We start from the raw sequence: 20,507 nt of genomic DNA on the forward strand, positions 1-20,507 counted from the left end.
AATGAAAAGGCTTTGGTATTTTATAATAATTTATTACACACAGCGCTATATAGTACAAAACGTCATCTTCCGAAGATAATAGGATAGGCGGTGCTGTAACTTAAAAATTTATGATTCCAGGCAACATGGTTCGAAACTAAAACGAAATTACATCAGTTTTTATCTTTCTTTATTATCCCACTCAATTTCCAGTATGGCAATGGGAATAAATTAATACTTTGGCCTAGCACATTAAGTGATCACTTTGGTAGGAACTACCACAAGGCAGCAACCTCATTTTTGACAGAAACAGCCACAAACTTTGACATATGAAAAATTCCCTGAAAAATGCTTACAAAACTTATATTACAGTCCACATCATAATTCCATATCCAAATAACACCTCCAAATGAAAGCTTTGAACAGACAAATTTAGCATGGTCACAAGCCAATTCACAGGGCTAAGATCCATAACACAAGTAGCCAGAAATAGGTAAGTTCGCCTTAATGGTAGGCATGCAGTCAACCCTTAACAATTCAAATTAACACAATTAAAGGTACTTCATGAGTAAATCGCACCATGCTTAATTTGTCTTGTCAAGTAGTTTCCTAGTACTGGAATTAATTTTCAAGAGCAGATGAACAAGATAATGTGGATCCATTTGAAGAAAAAAACAAAAAAGTATTTAAAAGCATTTCCTATGAACAATGGAAGGACCAGACTCATCGTACTCCTGTTTGCTGATCCACATTTGTTGGAATGTAGATAGAGAAGCAAGAATTGATCCACCGATCCATACGGAGTATTTACGCTCGGGTGGGGCAATAATTTTGATCTTCATGGTCGATGGCGCAAGAGCGGTGATTTCCTTCTGCATCCTGTCGGCGATACCAGGATACATGGTAGTACCACCAGAGAGGACGGTGTTAGCGTAGAGATCCTTACGGATATCAACATCACACTTCATGATGGAGTTGTAGGTCGTCTCGTGGATTCCACAAGCTTCCATACCCAAGAAAGAGGGCTGGAAAAGGGCCTCTGGGCAACGGAATCGCTCGTTGCCAATGGTGATAACTTGTCCATCGGGAAGCTCGTATGACTTCTCCAGGGATGATGATGATGCCGCAGTGGCCATTTCCTGTTCGAAGTCAAGGGCTACATAGCAGAGCTTTTCCTTGATGTCTCTCACGATTTCACGCTCAGCCGTGGTCGTGAAACTGTAGCCTCGCTCAGTCAGGATCTTCATCAGGTAGTCAGTAAGGTCACGCCCAGCAAGATCCAGACGCAGGATAGCATGAGGCAAGGCATATCCTATAAATAAGGAGAATTTTTAATTAATATGGAATCCACGACAGACGATATCCCTGAATGTTACGGCGTCAGTGTTAGCAACGCACCTTCATAGATAGGAACGGTATGAGATACACCGTCACCGGAATCCAGGACAATACCCGTGGTCCTTCCTGAAGCATACAGCGATAGCACAGCCTGAATAGCGACATACATGGCGGGGGTGTTGAAAGTCTCGAACATAATCTGCGAATCAGAAAGATCATATTAGAATTCTGATAGAAATGCCGTGCGTGAATACTCGCGAATATGTTGACCTCTTTACCTGGGTCATCTTCTCCCTGTTGGCCTTAGGATTAAGAGGAGCTTCTGTGAGCAGCACCGGGTGTTCCTCAGGGGCGACACGCAGCTCATTGTAGAAGGTATGATGCCAAATCTTTTCCATGTCATCCCAATTGGTAACGATTCCATGCTCAATGGGATACTTGAGGGTAAGGATACCTCTCTTTGACTGTGCTTCGTCTCCAACGTAACTGTCTTTCTGACCCATCCCCACCATCACTCCCTATTTAGAGAAAAAATTAACCATCAACACCAATCCAACAACAGCGTATTTTTCAACACAAAACTGGAAGAGAAGATTGAACTAGACATGAAAATTAACAAACCTGATGTCTGGGCCTTCCAACGATGGAAGGAAATACTGCACGTGGTGCATCGTCACCTGCAAAACCTGCTTTGCACATACCGGACCCATTGTCCACGACCAGGGCAGCAACTTCTTCTTCGCACATTTTGGTTAGTAGAGTTTATTCAAACTGAAATTAAATGTCTGAAATTAATATCTGATATCACAACTGAAAACCCTTAATAATCCACCAAAAATCGATAGAACTCGCACAACTCCCAAGGCCTAAATAACCGCGACACACTAAGTAACTAAGTTATCCTTTCGGCACTCGCGATGAAACCTTTTCACAATGCACCTCACTTTAACGTATTAACTATTTCACTTTCCCACAGAACTTAGTAATCTCGAAAACTTACGGGTGGCTTCCAAGTGTTGACTACGCCTACGCCGGCAAGAAATTACACTGCACTGGTACTCGAGCCGGTGGTTGTCTGACTAATATATAACGACCACAGCACGGGAAAGCCCCTCCCCTCGCCCCGCTCTCCCTCCAGACGAGCACCCCTCGCCCCCCTTTCCATCCCTCATCCCACCTACGTAATGCTAATAAGGGCATGGCGCCTTCAGCCAATCGCAGCTTCCTTTACCATATATGGAATAAGCTCGAGCAGCGTGGAACGCGTACGTCGCCGCCATGCCGGTGAACGAAATGAAATGCCGGTCACTCACCAATCCATTTGTCAGCAACGATTGTGAAATTGGAAACTTATAACACGATAAAATATAATAACATGAGACATCTATACCCAAGAACTAACCATTACAACAGTCTCCTTCAAACAGAACTCAACTCTTGGTATCTTAACTAACAAACGAAAACTTCTAGATATGATAATACAAAGAAAATACTGCGCTTGGAACTTATGATGATGCATTGAAATAATATTCCTCAACAAGAAAGAAAACGCAGCATTAACAGAAGCCGTGGCTGAAAAGTTGAACCCAGACTGAGACACACCCTCTTTGTCAAACAATAGTTCACAACTTTAAAATGCTGCACACAGACAAATTTGTTAAGAAAAGAAATGCTGAAAACCGCTACCGCCAATAACACGATCCTCTCAGCACCACACTGTCAATGGAGTATTTCGCCTATATTTAGACACAACCACCTGCCAACGATCACAGCTACCTGTTAATACGCTTCGACGAGTTATACAACGAAATTTCAATAGAAATTGGAAATGCACATCAAAGACATCAAAATTTACCGCATTCTGAGGGAAATGATCAATGAAACGAGGCGAGCCACTACGAGTTAAAACAATGGCGACTACTTCCAATAATACGACACAAATCCTTAAATTGAATATGTACCCGCAAAACATACAACTGCAGATAACAATTAACGCTAACAGAAACAAGATACTAAATATTAATCACAATGACTTACCTTAAAGAGACGAGCACTTCACGTCTGTTGACCACAGAACAAATTTGCCGCAAGTGAGCGATCAGTCCGTGTCGGGCAAAGATCCTCGCCGAAATGGACTCGCCCAAGGGAGGGAAGGCTGAAAGCAAAGATGTGGATTTAAATCAAAATGATTTAAAAACTATTTTTAAAGAACAAATACAGTATAAAAATTATTTTAACAATATTTATATACGATATATAGCTATTTATGGTTAAAATAAACGCTATAAATTTAAATATCTTACCCTTCCCCCCCTTCACACGTTGGACTCGTCCTTTGCCCCCTCCCTTCTTCTGAGAACGGTACGTGCCATATATGGGTATAAAACCGAAAGACACCGTGATTGGCTGGCTGGGAGCTCGAGCGCTGGCTTGATGACACGTATTGGGTGAAATATTCAGTTCGAAGTAGCGTTACATGTTTAAGAAATACTTATATTATACGAACTTATTTAGTATACAATTTTATGTCAAAAAATTATAAAATTACTCTCTCCGTGTATGCCATAGCTTGATATTGAAGATGTATACTAAAATTCTTCCACTTATTATTGAACGCTGTCCACGAATTTCGTCTTCTCTCGTCAGCACATGTACTTGAAAAGGAAAAAAGGCTCATAATACAGAGTTTAAAAGGAATTATAGTTTCTGAGGTTGATAGTTATTTAAAAGCACAGATGACCATGTTGCTCTAAATGCTCCAAAAAGAGGGAAAATTTTTCAACGGAAGACGTTGCGAACAATCATGAACTAAATCAGTACAAAACATGAGGTAATAATCTTACGCATCCCGCAGATTAATGACTAAAAGGATTCATATAAGTTCAAGAATTCATAAGAGTTCTCAAACAATATAGTATTGACATCAGCCATGGCGACAACTGTCGGAGGTAAACTTATTAAGTTCAAAAATTCACTTATTCTGGCAACATAGAATACTGAAGGCAATTTCAAGCCTCTATCCACATCCATTCCTCTGAGGACTTATCGTGTTTTTTTTTCTTTTTCCTCGAGTAAAGACAAACCGATTCACAGACAAATTTCCGCTGACACTCGTAGGTAGCAGCTCTGAACGTCATAATGAGTAGGAAAGAGCGTTCGAAGAGCTCCGTTAAAAGTTACCGAAGCTGGGAACTTATATTCATATTCGAAAGATGACCCGCCCTATATAAAGGCGATCAAATTAATTATGGCATATGCCTAAGGTATGTCTGTGAAAGGGTTATATTTAAACAAAATGCGTCCTTTCCGAGCTTTCATCAGAGGGGTAGCTGAAAGTAAATTTCTCACTTTTCGCAACACATATAATTGATAAATAATGCTTTCGCTCATTTGGGATGAATCGCAATACAAGTTTTACGTCTCGGGTTTTATCGGTTGAGAGACATAAAAGCAACAGATATTTCGTTCCAAGACATGGATGTGGTCTCGCAAGATAATTAGTTTCCCGGAAGTTTCGTAAAAAAAGAAGTAGAAATTAAGAGAAATATAAGCACTCGTACAAAATGAGCAAATTTCATGTCATTATTAAAATGTTTAAATGACCAAAAGAATGCATGAGTTTGAAAAAATGCTATCACCATGATAAATGATCAATTACCATAGATAGATTTTGTTTTAAATGGAATGAGTATACGGGATTCATTTAAGTAGGTATCCCCCAAACCTCTTCATCTTTTCAATTAGTGAATAGCACCAACATTATCGTAGCATTAAAAATGAATTGAGAAACATTGTTTAAATTTATTATGTTTGTTTATTTGCACCCGATCCTAGCCTCCCAATTATTTTCCAATAATTTAAATGTTATTCATTATTTAATATCAGATTAGTTTTTTAGTTAACTGTCCCTGTAATTGTTTTTAATTTTATCCAGGCTATAGAGAAAGGGAAAGTAGGAATGGGTCGTTGATATTGAGATCGGTTAAAAGCTACTTTGAGGAACCCTTCAACGAAGCTGCACAACCGCAGGTCGGACGTCTTCTCAAATGCGAATCATGAGGCTGCGAAATTCGGATAGAGCGATTCGAGAGAGCCTCGCATCATTTCAGAACTTGAGGGAAACGAAAGGGGTGAGAAAATATTTATTGGCGAACAAGTGATTCCCCTCGTTCCGATTGTTCCCCTCGTGATGAACCAACGAAAAATCCCACCCGGATATATACATGCAAAACGCAATGCATTACTAAGAACAAAATATCGATTTCTTCCAGACTTTTCTGTTCTACCCCTACCAATCTTCCCCATTCTGTCCCCCGTAGTACTCGTGCCAGACGGAAGTTTGAACGTTTGATAGTGACTGCACAGCCATAAGGGTTTCAGGAGGGCCGAGTGTTGCGGGAAGGAAGGAGGGAACCACGCCCGCCTTACCCCACCACCACCTCCGTCTGCCCAGGAGAAGAGAGACAGAGAAAAAGAGAGGGAGAACAACGTATTCGGCATCTACCCCGCCTCCCTCGGTCCTCCCCGTCTCTTCCATCCGTATTTGCCGGAGTGGGTGAGCGGCTGTGAGAGAGACCGGTCGATGGCCAAGAGGAAAGACCCCGCCCATTTACTCTCTGACTCCCCCAACCCCTCTCTATTCCCTCATTTCCGCCGATATACCTACGTGCGTACCAAACGCACTTCACGACTGCATCTTCCCCGGTCCTCACTCATCAATTGCCGCCTCATCGCGAGGCGCGACGCTGAGCACCCTCTTGTTCGCCGCTCGGAATTTTTCGGGAAGACCGTTGGTCGGGACGGAACTGGGAGTCGACTGAATGTCAAGGTCGTTCTCGCGCGAGACGGGATAATGACTGCAGTGCCTCGACGGAGCGGCGGTGGCCCGCACGACGACCGCGTGTGTGGAAGAAGCCGGGGCATCGCCGGACGCCTTGTTGCGACGGGCATCATCGCGTTAAAAGTCAGGCAGGCGTTCGTTAATGATTTCGACTCTGGGTGAGGGGCGGCGAGGTGGCGCGAGGGATATGAAAGAGGAGAGGACACGAGATTTCGCTCTTCTGTTATCGATTTCAAGGGCAGGATCCCCATTTCCTAGCTTTGCCGTTGCGGCAGGGAGTATATTTCTTCTGCCCCGAGAGTTGAATCACGCTTTGTCGTATTGAAACGATTCGGCCGCGGGCAGTGCGTCGATGCGAGAGCATTACATTCGGAGCGGGTGAAATCACGCATTTCTTGCCATTATTTGAGCTCGCTATCATTATTTGACGTACACACAAATAGCAGGAGTGCAACTTTTCCTGAGGACGACACTCGCCCAGAGTAAAAGCGTAGACGATTATTGATTTAGATGTGACATCACGCATTCATGATATAGGAATTCTGATTTTGCAGAAAATGAGAAACGACGAACGAGGACAGTACACGAGACAAGATTGTAAAGTTAAAAATCGAGAGCTATCTTTAATTTTTACCATTTTTATTCATACACAAGCTGGATAATGGGCGATTAAAATTCGGCGCAAGAGGGAAACAAATAATTTCTCCCTTAAAATATTTTTCAACATGCATATTTTCGTTCCACCCGCCACCATCAAATGCAGGAAAAACATTCCTCGTGAAATTTAAACTCAAGCGATTTCCTGTTCTCAGATAAAATCTTCCGCTAATGCTCTGCTCTTGTGCATAAGGTGATTGAACCCCTCGATGAAATCATTGGAGCACGTAATTCAATGTACGTATATGCAAATATCTAATCATCGTCAAATGAGGAACTCCGGTCACACCATTTGTATCACTAACGGAGGCTGATTAATACAAAAAATACAAAAATCTAGAGCTGTAGCTTACAGTAAACTCATCGTAGTATCTCTCATCACGCGGAAAAAAATAATTTGATAGCACGATTGCCTTAAGCGGTTAATTTAATCGGTTGATTTCTTACCGTGTCACAAAGCATATTAGTGGTAGCATATCAACTTTTTCCGACGAAGAATCTTCTCCGCCCGTTAAGAAAAGGCATATTCGTCATGTGCTGGGAAAATTTTCTCCGCCTCGCAAATGACCAAAGTAGCCTCGATTCATAAGTCGTAAGTCTTGGAGAGACAGATGCGAGCATCCTACGCATTAGTCTTGGCAATGCGATAAGAACGAAAATTTTAACGCATATTACGCTATGAATTATTGCACATTCAATATGTGCATACTTTTTCCATTGCTACCAGGCTATGAGGGTTTTCAATTAAAGTTTGAAGACGGGTAGAAAGCAGCGTACTGACTACGGTTTCATAATTAAATATCCTAGGAGTTACGACTGCGAGAGAGCAAATTTCCAGAAGTTTAAATGTCACGTCCTGGCCAATTTGAAAGATAGGCACTTTTAATCCATTTTTAACCCTGATAAGTCTATGTAAATTTTATGTCCTTCAAAAGAGCGCACTGAATTATGCTTATTCCGAGATGATGGAAACGAGAGATTATGACGTTAACGGCTGAAAGCTTCCTCTACGTGGTTGGAGTCTTGGGTGTGAAATAAATGGTATGTACCTACGTCATATTTTCACCAAAAAAATATGGCATTGAAATCCGTTAAACCGTTTTGCGGAGACTACTGGCAAATCTGAATAATGTCGTCTGTTCTAGTGATTACATTTCAAGATATCACGACATTTTCAAAGTCGACGATATGTACCTACGCTTGAATTCTGCGAAAGGAAAAAATAGATAAGAAAATCAATATTCGTTGAAAAGAACGAACCTGCTCACGACATAAAAAGGATAGAATCTCATTGACGACAATCAGTGGTAATATAAAGAGGATATTGCGTGATTAATCAGTAGACTCATGCAATCGCATTCGTATCATCCTATAACGTTTAAGTAAAACTATAACCAGCTAGTGACGGAGAGCACCTGTGCTGGCATCATCATCGCGGCGAGGTCTCCCTTCGAGGTGAAGCGAGGTTGCAGGCATCTTATTCCGAACATTCCTCCTTGCCGTTCAACCCGCGAGTGAAGTAACCTCAGAAAATACACAGTGACGTCATATTTTCAACCGTTTTCAGTTCATCTTAGATGCTGAACGGCCGTAGGTGTCATGAAGGCAACCTTTTTCTTGTATCATGCTCATGTTTAATACCAGCATCAAGCGGTAAGATGCACATGTGGTAATAGATCTATTTCTTATTCATAGGACAGTGAAATAATTAAGATACGAAGACCTTTATGATCTGTAAACACTAGGAAATATTTTTATGCGTTTGTCTTGGTATTCTATTCTTTTCTTAATGAATCCATAAATACTACGAAAAATGTAAGTATTTCAGTCGTTGAGAGACTAAAAGTATGATTTCAACCGAACAGTAAGGTATGAGCAAGAATCAGGCTGGAGCGCTCGCCAAATTACCCGCATTATCTTATAGGTATGTCGTGTTGCACAAAGTGTTGAGGAAGATAAAAACTTCTTCAGCATGTTGCGGGCAGCATCAATATTCATAGAAAATGGAATTGCCGCTTAGAATTCTAATGGTTCTCTCAAATCCTTTTCACACATAATTATCATCCCAAAGGTTATTCCCAAGAACTCATCAAGAACGAAAGTCATCAGATTGTTTCGGACCTCATACTCCTCTGTTGTATGACCAAGATCGAAATTATTTCATACAGTGCAATGAAAAAACTATCTTTTATACTTTCAATCAATTTTTGACGCCTAAATCAAATGTTGCAGGGTGAAATAAAAGGTTTTGAAATTAATAGCGGCCCAAAAACAGATTGCTATTATCTTTGCTTGATCGCAATTGGGCTATAATTGGCTTTGGAATGTGGGCTGAAAGAAGTGCAAAAGAAGTTAATTTAATGAAAAAATAATGGTATTCTTTGAAAACCGGATTAATTTCTTAGAGAAGTACAGTAGAGAATCCTTGGATTTCGTGCCTTAACGTATGGTTAGAATCAGTGGCGTACCTGGAGTGGGGACTTCCTCCCCAGGCAACGGGGGTTCCGGGAAAATTATTGACAAATGACATGCTTGAAAATACATTTCACATCATTTTGGTACTTAAAATTTTACTTTAAGCAGATGCAGTTAATATACATCAAAACTAGACAATAGTTTTAAATATTTTTTAATTTCTATGAGGCTTTGGGAAGGGGGGATCTATCTATCTCCTCGCCCCCCCCCCCATAGTTACGCCACTGGTTAGAATCATGACGTGCTTAATGGAGCAGATAACTGAACATGCAAATTTTTTCATCGCCAATAGTTATCAATCCGATCCAATCCATTCATCTAATCATTCTCCATCATCTAATCTTTTAACACCTACAAACTTCTTCTGCCCTACATCATTCGACACCTGTTCGATGTGTCTCATCCGTGACCTACCTCCGTCTTTCTCCCCTTCCTCCTGCCCTTCGACGGTGATTTTCATAAGACTATCATGCCCCATGATATGGCACATAAATAGTCCTGCCTTCTACCAAACGTTTTTAAAAGACTTCTCTTCTCTCCTACTCTCCTTAGAATTTCCAAATTACTCACACGATCTATCCATTCGATCTTCCTCATTCTTGTGCAACACCTTATTTCGAGAGGTTACATCCTTGATTTCTCCATCCATCACTGTCCATGCTTCGCTACCGTAAGGAAGCATGCTCCAAAATTCAACAAACCGAAGAGAGCTTTTAAGATTATTGTCCATCAAACTTTTTAAAAATCAAAATTGGAAGTCCTCCTACTAAGAATATGCAGTTCCTATAAAAATAAAACTAAAAGAAAAATTCCATAGATTTGTATTTGTAGCATTTTATAAGTAAAAAAAGAAACAAAATCCTGTTAAAAACATCAATAGAAGTTTTCCTTAGACATTGTGCCTCCGTATCGGTTGCTTTTCTATGCAATGGGCTATACCCTCCTTAGTTTCATAAGAGTAAATGAAGGCACGCATAGTTTTAGTAGATTATGCCATGCGAATTCCGTTTATCAGGAATTTATCCTGGCTCAATTAAGTCATGCGTTATCCTCTCCTGGTTTTTGTCTTTTATGAATTGACATGAAAATTGAAAGATGCCGAAATTTACCCTTTGAAGAAAACGTCAATTTAGTGGAAAGAATAAAATAATCATGGGAAATTAAATAAATTTTTGCGTTGCCATAATGATCGTAATCTGAGGGAATTTAGATACATCTGGTGACTATTATTAATGCACTAAATACAACTTAATTTTTGATAATGCACTATATACAACTTAATGTCGTTATTTTCCAAAATTGCTTAATTTTACTTAAGAATAACATCAGAATGTCTACGTTGAGACGTCAATAGCGCCTCACCCAAAGAATGGATTGCTATGCTATAGCTCAGTGGTTCCCAAAGTGGGCGCTACCGCCCCCTGGGGGGCGTTGTTGTAGTCAGCTCTTGGGGCGAAAAGGGCCAAGGGGGCGGCAGGGGGGCACCAGAGGGGTACTGACAGTGTGACAAATGCGAAGGTTCCGTAACCTTCCTTTTGTCTTTATTTTCAAGCTTCGTTTCTAAAGTTAACTTTGTTTCCAGCACCTGGAAGTAATTTAAAGCATATGATTTCTTAGATTTTAAAGTAACAACGGTTGAAATATATTTCCAAGCCTTTCTTGGACAAGGGGAATGTTTAAAGGGTTTAGTCTCATTTGGTCTATCGTTGGTACAACTTCACGACACTGAGAACTTCGGCAGTAAAGTTCAGTGAGAATAAAACTGTTGTGAATGCGGAGAGGAATCAGGTCATCTGATAACTAGATTCGGTAGTTCTATACACCAAATATTTACCAGAATAACAATTTTCCGAAGAAGTCGGTTCCAGCGATATTATCGAGGCTGTTTTGGTAAATGATGTTTCATCCTTCAGATGATATCGTTATAGTACTATTATATAAATTTTGTACCATTTTAAAATGGCGAAGTATATTATAAAAATAAACGCCAGTATATTGTTCACGTTTTCATGAAATGGTAATAAATTATTCAAAACGAGGATCTTTTCTCGTATATATAAGATTGCGACAGATGGAGCTCTGTCAATGACTGGTCGTCACTATGGTTATATTGCATACTTGAGGAAATATGTACCGTTCATTGTGTCATTCACCGACAACATCTAGTGGTCAAAAACTGAGTGATCGCCTTCACAAGTCCTTAAACATTGTAATTACAGCAGTTAACTAAATTAAAGCCCATGTTCTTAGTGATCGACTCTTTCGAGAGTTGCATGATGAGAACGACGAAGATTTTAAACGTTCGTTACTACACACCGAAGTTCGTTGGCTGTCAAAAGGCAATTGTATAAGGCGCTTCTATAAACTTTTTGACACTGTCGTGCAGTTTTTTGAGGAGAAAGTTTGAGATGGTTTTCTCAGCAACAACCTTAGAGAGATTAGGAGTGACGTTGCATTTTTGGCTGAACTTTTAGGAAAGTTCAATTAAATGAGTTTACAATTGCAGGGAAACGATTTAAGACTTCTGCTAAGTGACATTAAACCGAACGTCGGAAAACTTGTATCGTGCCATCAAGCTCATCCTTCTCATTAAAATTTAATTTGATGGAAATATGCAATTTATTTTAGGAATAGAATCTTCGTAAATGACTTCTAGACCATGAACAACTATAATAAAAAGTCACTTAATTGTTAAAATAATATTAACAAAACATGATTGGTCATTCTATTACTATAAATTGAAAATTTTCATGCTATATAATTGCTTAATTTAAGTAAAAAATTATATGTAAAATTCTAAAAAACCTTTCTTAAAATTATTTATTTTTATGTCAAAAGTATATTCTCAGTTAAGTTCCTTTTATTTTGTATTAAATCATTTGCATAGATGATAAAAAAAACATACATCCATTGAATTCTAAATAAACATTTAATTAGTCATTGTTTTTAATTTAATTATTAAAATGTTCCTCATTTGGTTAATTAGTATATGATTCTGATTATTATTTTAAAGATACCGATTAGGGGGGCGTTGAATATAGGTTTACGGATCCATGGGGGCGGTGGCTCGAAAAAGATTGGGAAACACTGCTATAGCTGATTACCCCAGTGAGCCTTCCAGGCAAAAGATGTAATCTTGCTGACAATACTTGACGAGCTAAGAAACTGATACATTGAGATGGGAAAGATAGTCAGTCGGATCCGTCTTACACACGGCGGAAAGTATGCTTCGTATGGAAAGTATGCTATGTATCCCCTTGACGAGACTTACTATTGGATGGCGAGAGGGTAAAGTCATTAAGTAGGCACACTGCCTGAATTTTCATCTGCGGTAATAATTCTCGAAAGCCTTAATTGGGTTATCCGAAAGAAAAAATAAATAAAATTCGCGTCGAAAATGCTATTGAAGTAAATTAGTGTGGAAGTAAAGTATGGGAGCGAATAAGAAAAATTTTTAATCGCCGTGGATGCTGAATTTTGGAAGCCTTCATTTTCATGGATCGTAAAACAATGTGGTATGAATCATTATTATAAAAATATTTTTTTAAGATTGGCATTTAAAATTATTTTCGAATGGAATGTCACAACGAAAGAAAAATCCCGCTAAGAAAGAAATTATATTCACATTTATAAAACAAAATTTTTAAGTACACTGCAACTAATTAGCAATAGCATCATAACATCATGTTCTTCTTTCAAAGGGTGCGATATTCATTATTTGGCGGAAAATTGCACGTGAAGTGACGCAAGATGCCTTATCATCAGCGCATCTTGATCCATAAATATTTTAGGGTCAAACAAAAAGGCATATGGTCAAAATCGTAGGCCATTTATTCTTGGGATAATAAGTGGACTAACTGCAGTAGTATATTTTACAGCATTAATTAGGGTAAATACTTTGAATAGCCATCAAAGTCCCTCCGATTACGATCATTACGGAAACGCAAAAATTTATTTAATTTCCCATGATTATATTGTTCTTTCTACCACATAACCGAAGTTTTCTTCAAAGGGTAAATTTCGACATCTTACGATGTTTTTATAATTCATAAAAGGTAAAAACCAGGAGAAGATAACACATATCTGTAACTGAATCAAGACAAATTCCTGGTAAACGAAATTCGCATGGCACAATCTACTGAAACTATATGTGCCTTCATTTACCCCTTAAAAACTAATGAGGGTATACAGATCATAGTTTAGTCCTTGTAAATGAGACGTATAGCTCAAATCTCATTATAATACAACGACTAATTTTACATTGAGTTTTGAAGGATTATCTATCAATACAAAAATGATTAAATGATGGAAATTTTTATAAATAAAATGTTAGTTTGGCTATGGCACTAGTACTATTTTTATTTCTAACAGAATATGCACTCCTAGAAAACATTTTTTGTCCGCATCAGGAGCTTCTGTTACCAAAGGAATGCTTCAAACGTTCCATGCTTTCTAAAGTCAGGGGAACTTGAACCTATATACCTCCCAAAATGAATCTCGTTTGATATCCCTGGGCAGCAGAAGGGGGAGAGAGAGGTCTGGGAAGTGTAAAAAAGAGAAAAGATTTTACATTTCCAATTAATATTATTCTGAAGTTCGTAGAATCATGATTGAATGATTGAGTCATCAGTGTCAGCTGCATCAATTCCGATAATGCGTTTGTTTTGGATGTATACCTACGTGCGTTTACAATATAATATTTACTTCACAACTAGTCTGAATCCGACACGGAACAAAAAAATCGAGAATAGAATCGAGCGTCTCAGAAAAAATGCAGGTAAAATTAAGTGGAAACGCTTACATATTTGTGAGGCAATCCATCTCACAAATATTTTTACGAACCGAAGTCTTAATGAGATGGTACTCTAATATGAGTCATAAATCCGGTTTTTCGTATCACAGATTCTTAAAATTTCAGATTCCTGAACGATTCCAATAAAATACTTCCATTTTAACTCACAACGTTTCAATTACCTACCATTTTTTTCTGCAGGCTACCTAAGTGACTGTGTTAGGAGATTGTAACTTAATGCCAGCATGATATATGGTTTTAACTCAACGACTCCTACTTTATCTTTACAGTGCGTTTGATTGTAATATTTTTTTTCTAAACGGGCTACTAAAAGTTAGTTTGACAAACTACTGACAATAAATTAAGCGAATAAAACATGTCTCAAATTCTATAAAATGTAAAAATTAAAAATGCCTTATACAAGAGGTAAATATTTAATGGTTTAATGGGGATTCGTTGTGGAGGAAAATTTTGAGTGAATTTTTTAGGGAAAAAGACTGTTACTGAAAACAAGTAAGTGCCGACATTTCTTGTTTTTTAATGTCGCCATCTGGATAAATTATCGCACTCTTTCATAACAAAATTGCGAAGTTTCATATTGTCTTTATACACTGAACCAAACACAACTTTATAGCGAAATTGGTCTCATTAGCTTCATTTGACTAAACAATAGCGTCAAAAGGTCTACATTGAGGCAGCAATAGCACCTCATCCAAAGGATGGATTGCTGTGCTATAGCTGATTGGTCCAGCGAGGCTACCAGACAAGGGATTGCTGAAAATTCAGCCGTATCCTCCTCACAGAGGACGAAAATTTAGCTAATATCCTCGAGAAGAGGCTTCCTAAGGGATGGCGAGAGGGCATGCCTACCTGTCCATCCTTGTCCCCGATGCCACTGCCAGTGAAGTCATCCAGGTTTTTTTCCGCTTCATCTCCCTCTCCTCAGCCATGGGCCTCAGCGGACGACTACGGATTCCCGAGGACTTACGCAACATCAACCTTGACCTCCAAAGACCAAATTTGGTTCGTTTCAATTTATCGTGACACACATATTATAATACACATTATGCACCAGCCTCAGCTCCTCTTAGCCTTCAGCATCTCAACAAAAGTGGAATGATATTTGGCGATAATGTGCGAGGAGAATATGTAAGAGGATTTAATTTAATCATTACGGCTGGACTGGTGTTTTTTCCGTGACGTTGTAATAGCGTAAAACTTATGCTATCATCTTGGAATTTTCAGGATAGGCACATATATAGAGCATATCATTTTTAACTAATGGATGAATCTCACATTTGAAAAAAAAGCCTCAGTATTATCTCATTTTGACGTTTCACGTACGGAGACAAAGGTTTACTTTTTACGCCCTGAAAAGTTTAAGATGAAAACACATAATGTAGGTTCGAAGATTTTCGCGGCGTTGGTTAGATGATCTTTCCATTCTATTCGGGTTTTTCACCGCGTTTGTTGTATTTTAAAGACAACAGTTTCGCCGGCGTTACAGTCGGCGTCTTCAGGTCGAAGGACTGAAGACCTGAGGACCTGAAGATGCCGACTGTAACGCCGGCGAAACTGTTGTCTTTAAAATACAACAAACGCGGTGAAAAAACCCGAATAGAATGGAATGATCATGAAAACACATATTTGAAATCAGTAATTAGTCATGAGAAATGACAAAATACAATGGGACAAGAGGGAGTGATGGGTCCTCTTAAGGTATTAATGCGAAGGCGTCTGCGGTCTGCGAGTATGGATTCGCTTTGTTTTCGGGTGATTCATTCTTTCTTGTAATATTTAATGACAACAGTTTCATCTAGGCAACAGCCAGCTTCTTCGGGACGATGTCCGTTATTAGGTATCATATTGAAATGCTCTACCCGAAGTCGTCCGCTGGATCGCGGGCGAAAGTGCTGTCACAGAAAAACAACAACACTGAGAAGCGATTTTTACATTCTTGTTTTAAGGGAGTTTCCCCCTCATGCATGGAAAACAAAATAAGCGTACAAGGTATGTAGAAAATTTAAAACATTGCATAATTTTTAATAAATGCTAAGTCAAGCTGCTATTGCCGAAAGTAGCGACGGATCTGCAAATGTGGATTTATAAGTTCAATTTCTTTAAATACTATAGTTTGGATAACTCCAATTTTTTCGACTGGTTATCGACGATGAAAAATGTCTAATTAGATGAAAGGTTCAAGAGGATGACATGAACTTGATACCTTGGTAGAAACTTCTCAAATCGCGCCCGTACAGACGACTAACACCAACTTAATTCGGCAAAACCTACGATCTCATATCGGTTTTCATAGTCCCATTTCTTTTTTTTTCTGAGAAAGGGCTGCCAGAACCCTAATTCTAAAGGGCTTATTTCATTCCCACCATACCATGAGAGGGCCAACTTTACAGGCCCTCTCCTAGTACCTAGTTATTTCTAGAAGCATGTTCTGTGTGTTCTAGCTTTATTGACAGATTGCCTTCATGAGTAGTTGGCAAGTTTTGCCTTTGATGAATTTCGAAGCATAATTTGTTAGTTTCCGTAACTTTTGGACTCATTTGGACACAGAGCATTTGGGAATCCTCTTGCATTCCTCATGCTGGTGATTGATCACCCCCTGCCAAACACCGTACAGATGGCTCGTTGGGTATTATGTAGATGTAGAAAAATCATGTCCTAAATTTACCCTTTAAGTATGAGGTCTATAATTTCTATTCGGCAGTCATTTTTTTTTTTAATATCATTATGATGAAATTGAAGAATCGATATGTCCGATGGAAATAAATAATAAATAAAGCTAATGTATAAATAGAGATTTAAATTTCTTGCTGTGCTAAACATAGTTTAATAATTAAAGCCTCTTTTCAAAATAAGTATAACTCACATGCATTTAAATTAAGATACCTAGCCCGATTACTGATTTTATACATCTATAGTTAGTGGAACTTCAATTTGACATTTGGGGGGATCTGGTCTGGATCCAGCCACGGTCCGCGTGGGGGCGCGCCCCTCCCTCCCTCTCAGGATCTAATCCTCCACATGGTCCCCTTCGCACTGTTGGGAATCCCACTACCCTCTCTTACTGCAACCGCACGAAAAATTCACCTAGCTCTTCCCCTTCAGAGAGCATCCTAGATTCACTCCGATTATAGAATAACTTTTACTCAAACTGCACATGAGCATATGTCAAATCATGACTAAAACGTTAAGAAAAGTATTTAAATTCTTAAGTGTTGTAGATATTTTTCAGACTATCACATCCACGTTTGCATTTCCGGATGAATCTAACAAGATAATATATAGGTATACTGGGGAAACAGGCTGTGAACAGAAATAACTGGCTTTCAAATTTATGAAAATTACAACGGACTTTATTAAAATACACCGACCTGAATGCTCAATCAATCACTTCAGATGAGGTAGGGGAGAGAAAAAATGTGTTTCAGCAAAACGCAATATTTCTACGCGTATTTTGAAAAAAAAATCCTTTAATCGTTCCAGTAAGGATTGGATAAGTATATTTCATGACGCGAAAACCAATAGGATCAGCGAAAAGCTGACTGGTATCAATAACAACCCTTTTCTTAGTCACCTTAGCGTACTTCTTCAATTGACGCTATTCTTCTTTATTTTATGCAGAGTCACATTTACACAAGTTTTTTTCCCTAGCCAAATACATATTAAAGCGAACTACTTGGAAGGTCATCCGTTCCAAAACCGGTCCATAACATGCACAGGAATCAGGCCATCTCTGACTTAGATTGGCTTCCTTTAATTGGAGCGAAAGTGGTAGGTTAGGGAGAAATGGACTCGAAAAAAACTGGGAGTCACTTGGCATCCAACTTGATTCGGAAAATTCTACTAGTTCCTCAGAGGAAACCTTGAAATTACTACATTTATGAGCGATCATAGTTTGATCCATGCCTACTAAGCGCAAGTGGGAAGAATATGTAATAAAAAGACGAAAATATTACGTGACGAATCTTCAAAGTGGGTAATTATTTATGTTTTGTTATTGCATTGAATCAAAGAGAGGGTATAGAGAATTGCGATGTTTTGGACGCAACGCAAGTGATGTAAGTCGCGTTAAAAAGATGCATAATTTTCGATACGTGTATGAAAATAAAAATATACCTCTATTCATAACTGTATATAATTAAACGTGTGATTCAAACAAATTTTGGCATTTATTCGATGCTAGGGACGTAGTTTACAATGAGTATGATGGCCTTCCGAAGAAAACTTCAAGAGAGAATTTAAGGGTAAAATATTTAAATAACCAAACAACTTAAAATGTATGACTGCTTGCGGAGAGTACATTACTGTTTCCTGAGGACAAAAAGTCTTGGTCCCAGAGAATGAGTCTCCATACTTGAATTCATAGTTGATGGATTGAAAGTAAAAGTAAACGCGTACTTCTATCTTGGTGTTACACCGCACACATTCCTGGGATAAGTACCACAACTTCGATTCTAACATTTTTTATTTTTACGCGCGGTTAAATTTACAATTGAATTTTGCATTTCAATATTTTAATTACTATAGCAAACGAACTAAAATTGAGTGATAAGCGCAGTAAATTCAAGAATTTAGGAGGCATTATGGAACTTGAGTGAATAAATGGAACGGAAAGTAAATCGTTATTTAATTCGCACGAATTATTACAGAAGAAGAACACAACTCACGGTTTACTTCCTTAAATTAAACAGGTACTCAATGGTTCTCTTTACCCCATGGGTGGATTAGGGTTATTTAATTCACATTGATGGATTGAGGGAGGGGGCGGTTCTATACTTTCTGCGGCCCCTTGTTGGCATGTGATACCTCCCATTGATAATTTTTCTGTAATAATAATATGTAGATATGTGGCTTTATGGTACGCAGCAATCATTTTTATACACTGTATTTTAAATTGATGAAATGAAAGCTCTCATTGGAGAGCTACCTAAAGGGTACCATCTTTCCAATTTTTCCAGAAATTATGGGGCCATGCCGCCCGACCTACGCCTTAATCCGCCACTCCTTTAGCCTAATGCTAATATAGTAATAGAATAAGGTGGGTACAATTAAATTTCCGTAAAGAAATATTACAATATATTAAATTTAATTATCACACCGAATAATTACCTTTGTGTTTTAGTCACAAGCAAAATAGTAGAGCAGAGAGAAAACTTCTCCCTCGTGCCTGCATTTGTACGAAAAGGGTAAGTGTGTCACCTGGTTCGTTATTAGCTGTTATTCAAGGCAGATAACGCAGGTCGGTTGCACTCAACCTCTCAAAAGCTTATCGCTCACCCAGCCATGGCTGAAACATTCAGTGTGATCACTTATTTTTAAAGAGTGTGATAGTTGTCACCGATTCACGCTAACAGTGCTTGAGTCATCCTCCTTACATTCTTACAATTTCGAATCATTAGCATGCAACGATGCCGATCTGTTGACCTCCTAAGAATCAGAACATAGGTTTCCAAGCCTGCTCTTTCGACCCTCACACGGCAATGTCTACAGAAGGCGGTGGGATCCTTCCCCCATGAACATGCAGCTGTAATGGCGGAGAAAATAAGATGAAGATATTAAGAGATTATCTTCGAATTAAAAATTTATTTTTAATTAAATTAGTAAAGATCTTTATGAAATAAAACTCTCAATTTCACCAACGTTAACAATAAATGCCGTAAGAGAAGCAGCTGAAAATGAAATTTGAATCACATGGATGATGACACGATCGACATCACACAATCTTCCAGATTGAAGTATTTCGTAATTACTGGGAAGAAAACTATAGCAAACGAAACTGACGATTGGAAATCAATAATTTTTCTTCGTTTCAACACTTAAAAATTCTCAATGCAATAAAAATACTTTTGAAACAACGCTCACATCTAAAATAATAACTAAAAGCCATGGAGAGTAATCCCTGAAAACTGCAGTTTTTAGAGAATGGCCGTTGGATTTTGCCAAGGCAATTAATGTATGATTTACCAAGCAATATGAGGCAATGATGAAGAACAGAGGTTGACTGCGGAGAGACAAGTATCCAAAAAATAACAGTTTAGTGATTATCAATATTTGTATTTCAAAGATGCATAAGACTATAGGAGTATCCTTTTAAATTATTATGAATATTCCATGAATTTGACATTTTTCAAAAACTTTGACTTGACTTTTCAAAAACGATTTGAGAATTGTGTCATTATTTCCCATGAGTGAGCAGGAATTGATGCAATTCATTTTCCGGCGACGAAATTATTGGATCGGAGGCGAAATTAACATCACTCAAATACAGAATGTGATGAATTACCAAATATTAATAAATTCTCAAGACGGAAGATGAAGGTTGATACAAAGAATCACGATAAGATTTATGGCAATGAAAGTTAATACTGCATACTGATGCACAGGGCCGGATCCAGGATTTTTTTCTGG

The 20,507-nt window shown here is 38.5% G+C and overlaps 1 protein-coding gene across 2 annotated transcripts; it reads right to left on the bottom strand.

The window, feature by feature from the left end:
* Positions 1 to 152: 152 nt before the first annotated feature.
* Positions 153 to 3,472, bottom strand: LOC124171710 (actin-5C). Of its 2 annotated transcripts, none has more exons than XM_046550985.1 (5): positions 3,355 to 3,472; positions 1,939 to 2,088; positions 1,596 to 1,835; positions 1,378 to 1,516; positions 153 to 1,291 (listed from the first exon to the last, which is right to left on the bottom strand). In XM_046550985.1, the coding sequence occupies exons 2-5, from the start codon at positions 2,062 to 2,064 to the stop codon at positions 666 to 668; spliced, it is 1,131 nt and encodes a 376-aa protein (XP_046406941.1). In that variant the 5' UTR covers positions 2,065 to 2,088; positions 3,355 to 3,472; the 3' UTR covers positions 153 to 665. The 2 variants fall into 2 exon arrangements, with proteins under 2 accessions (XP_046406941.1, XP_046406946.1); XM_046550990.1 differs by lacking the exon at positions 3,355 to 3,472 and adding an exon at positions 2,318 to 2,422.
* Positions 3,473 to 20,507: the final 17,035 nt, after the last annotated feature.

The sequence above is a fragment of the Ischnura elegans genome, chromosome 1, assembly GCF_921293095.1.
Source record: "Ischnura elegans chromosome 1, ioIscEleg1.1, whole genome shotgun sequence".
In the NCBI taxonomy this organism is placed as follows: Eukaryota; Metazoa; Arthropoda; class Insecta; order Odonata; family Coenagrionidae; genus Ischnura; species Ischnura elegans.

What these genes read in the sequence shown, in the direction of transcription:
- LOC124171710 (XM_046550985.1), bottom strand. Translation starts at nt 2,064, where the DNA reads ATGTGCGAAGAAGAAGTTGCTGCCCTGGTCGTGGACAATGGGTCCGGT. An exon ending in TTGGAAGGCCCAGACATCAG is followed by an intron (nt 1,836 to 1,938) that starts GTTTGTTAATTT and finishes TTCTCTAAATAG; the next exon opens with GGAGTGATGGTGGGGATGGG. An exon ending in TACCGTTCCTATCTATGAAG is followed by an intron (nt 1,292 to 1,377) that starts GTGCGTTGCTAA and finishes CCTTATTTATAG; the next exon opens with GATATGCCTTGCCTCATGCT.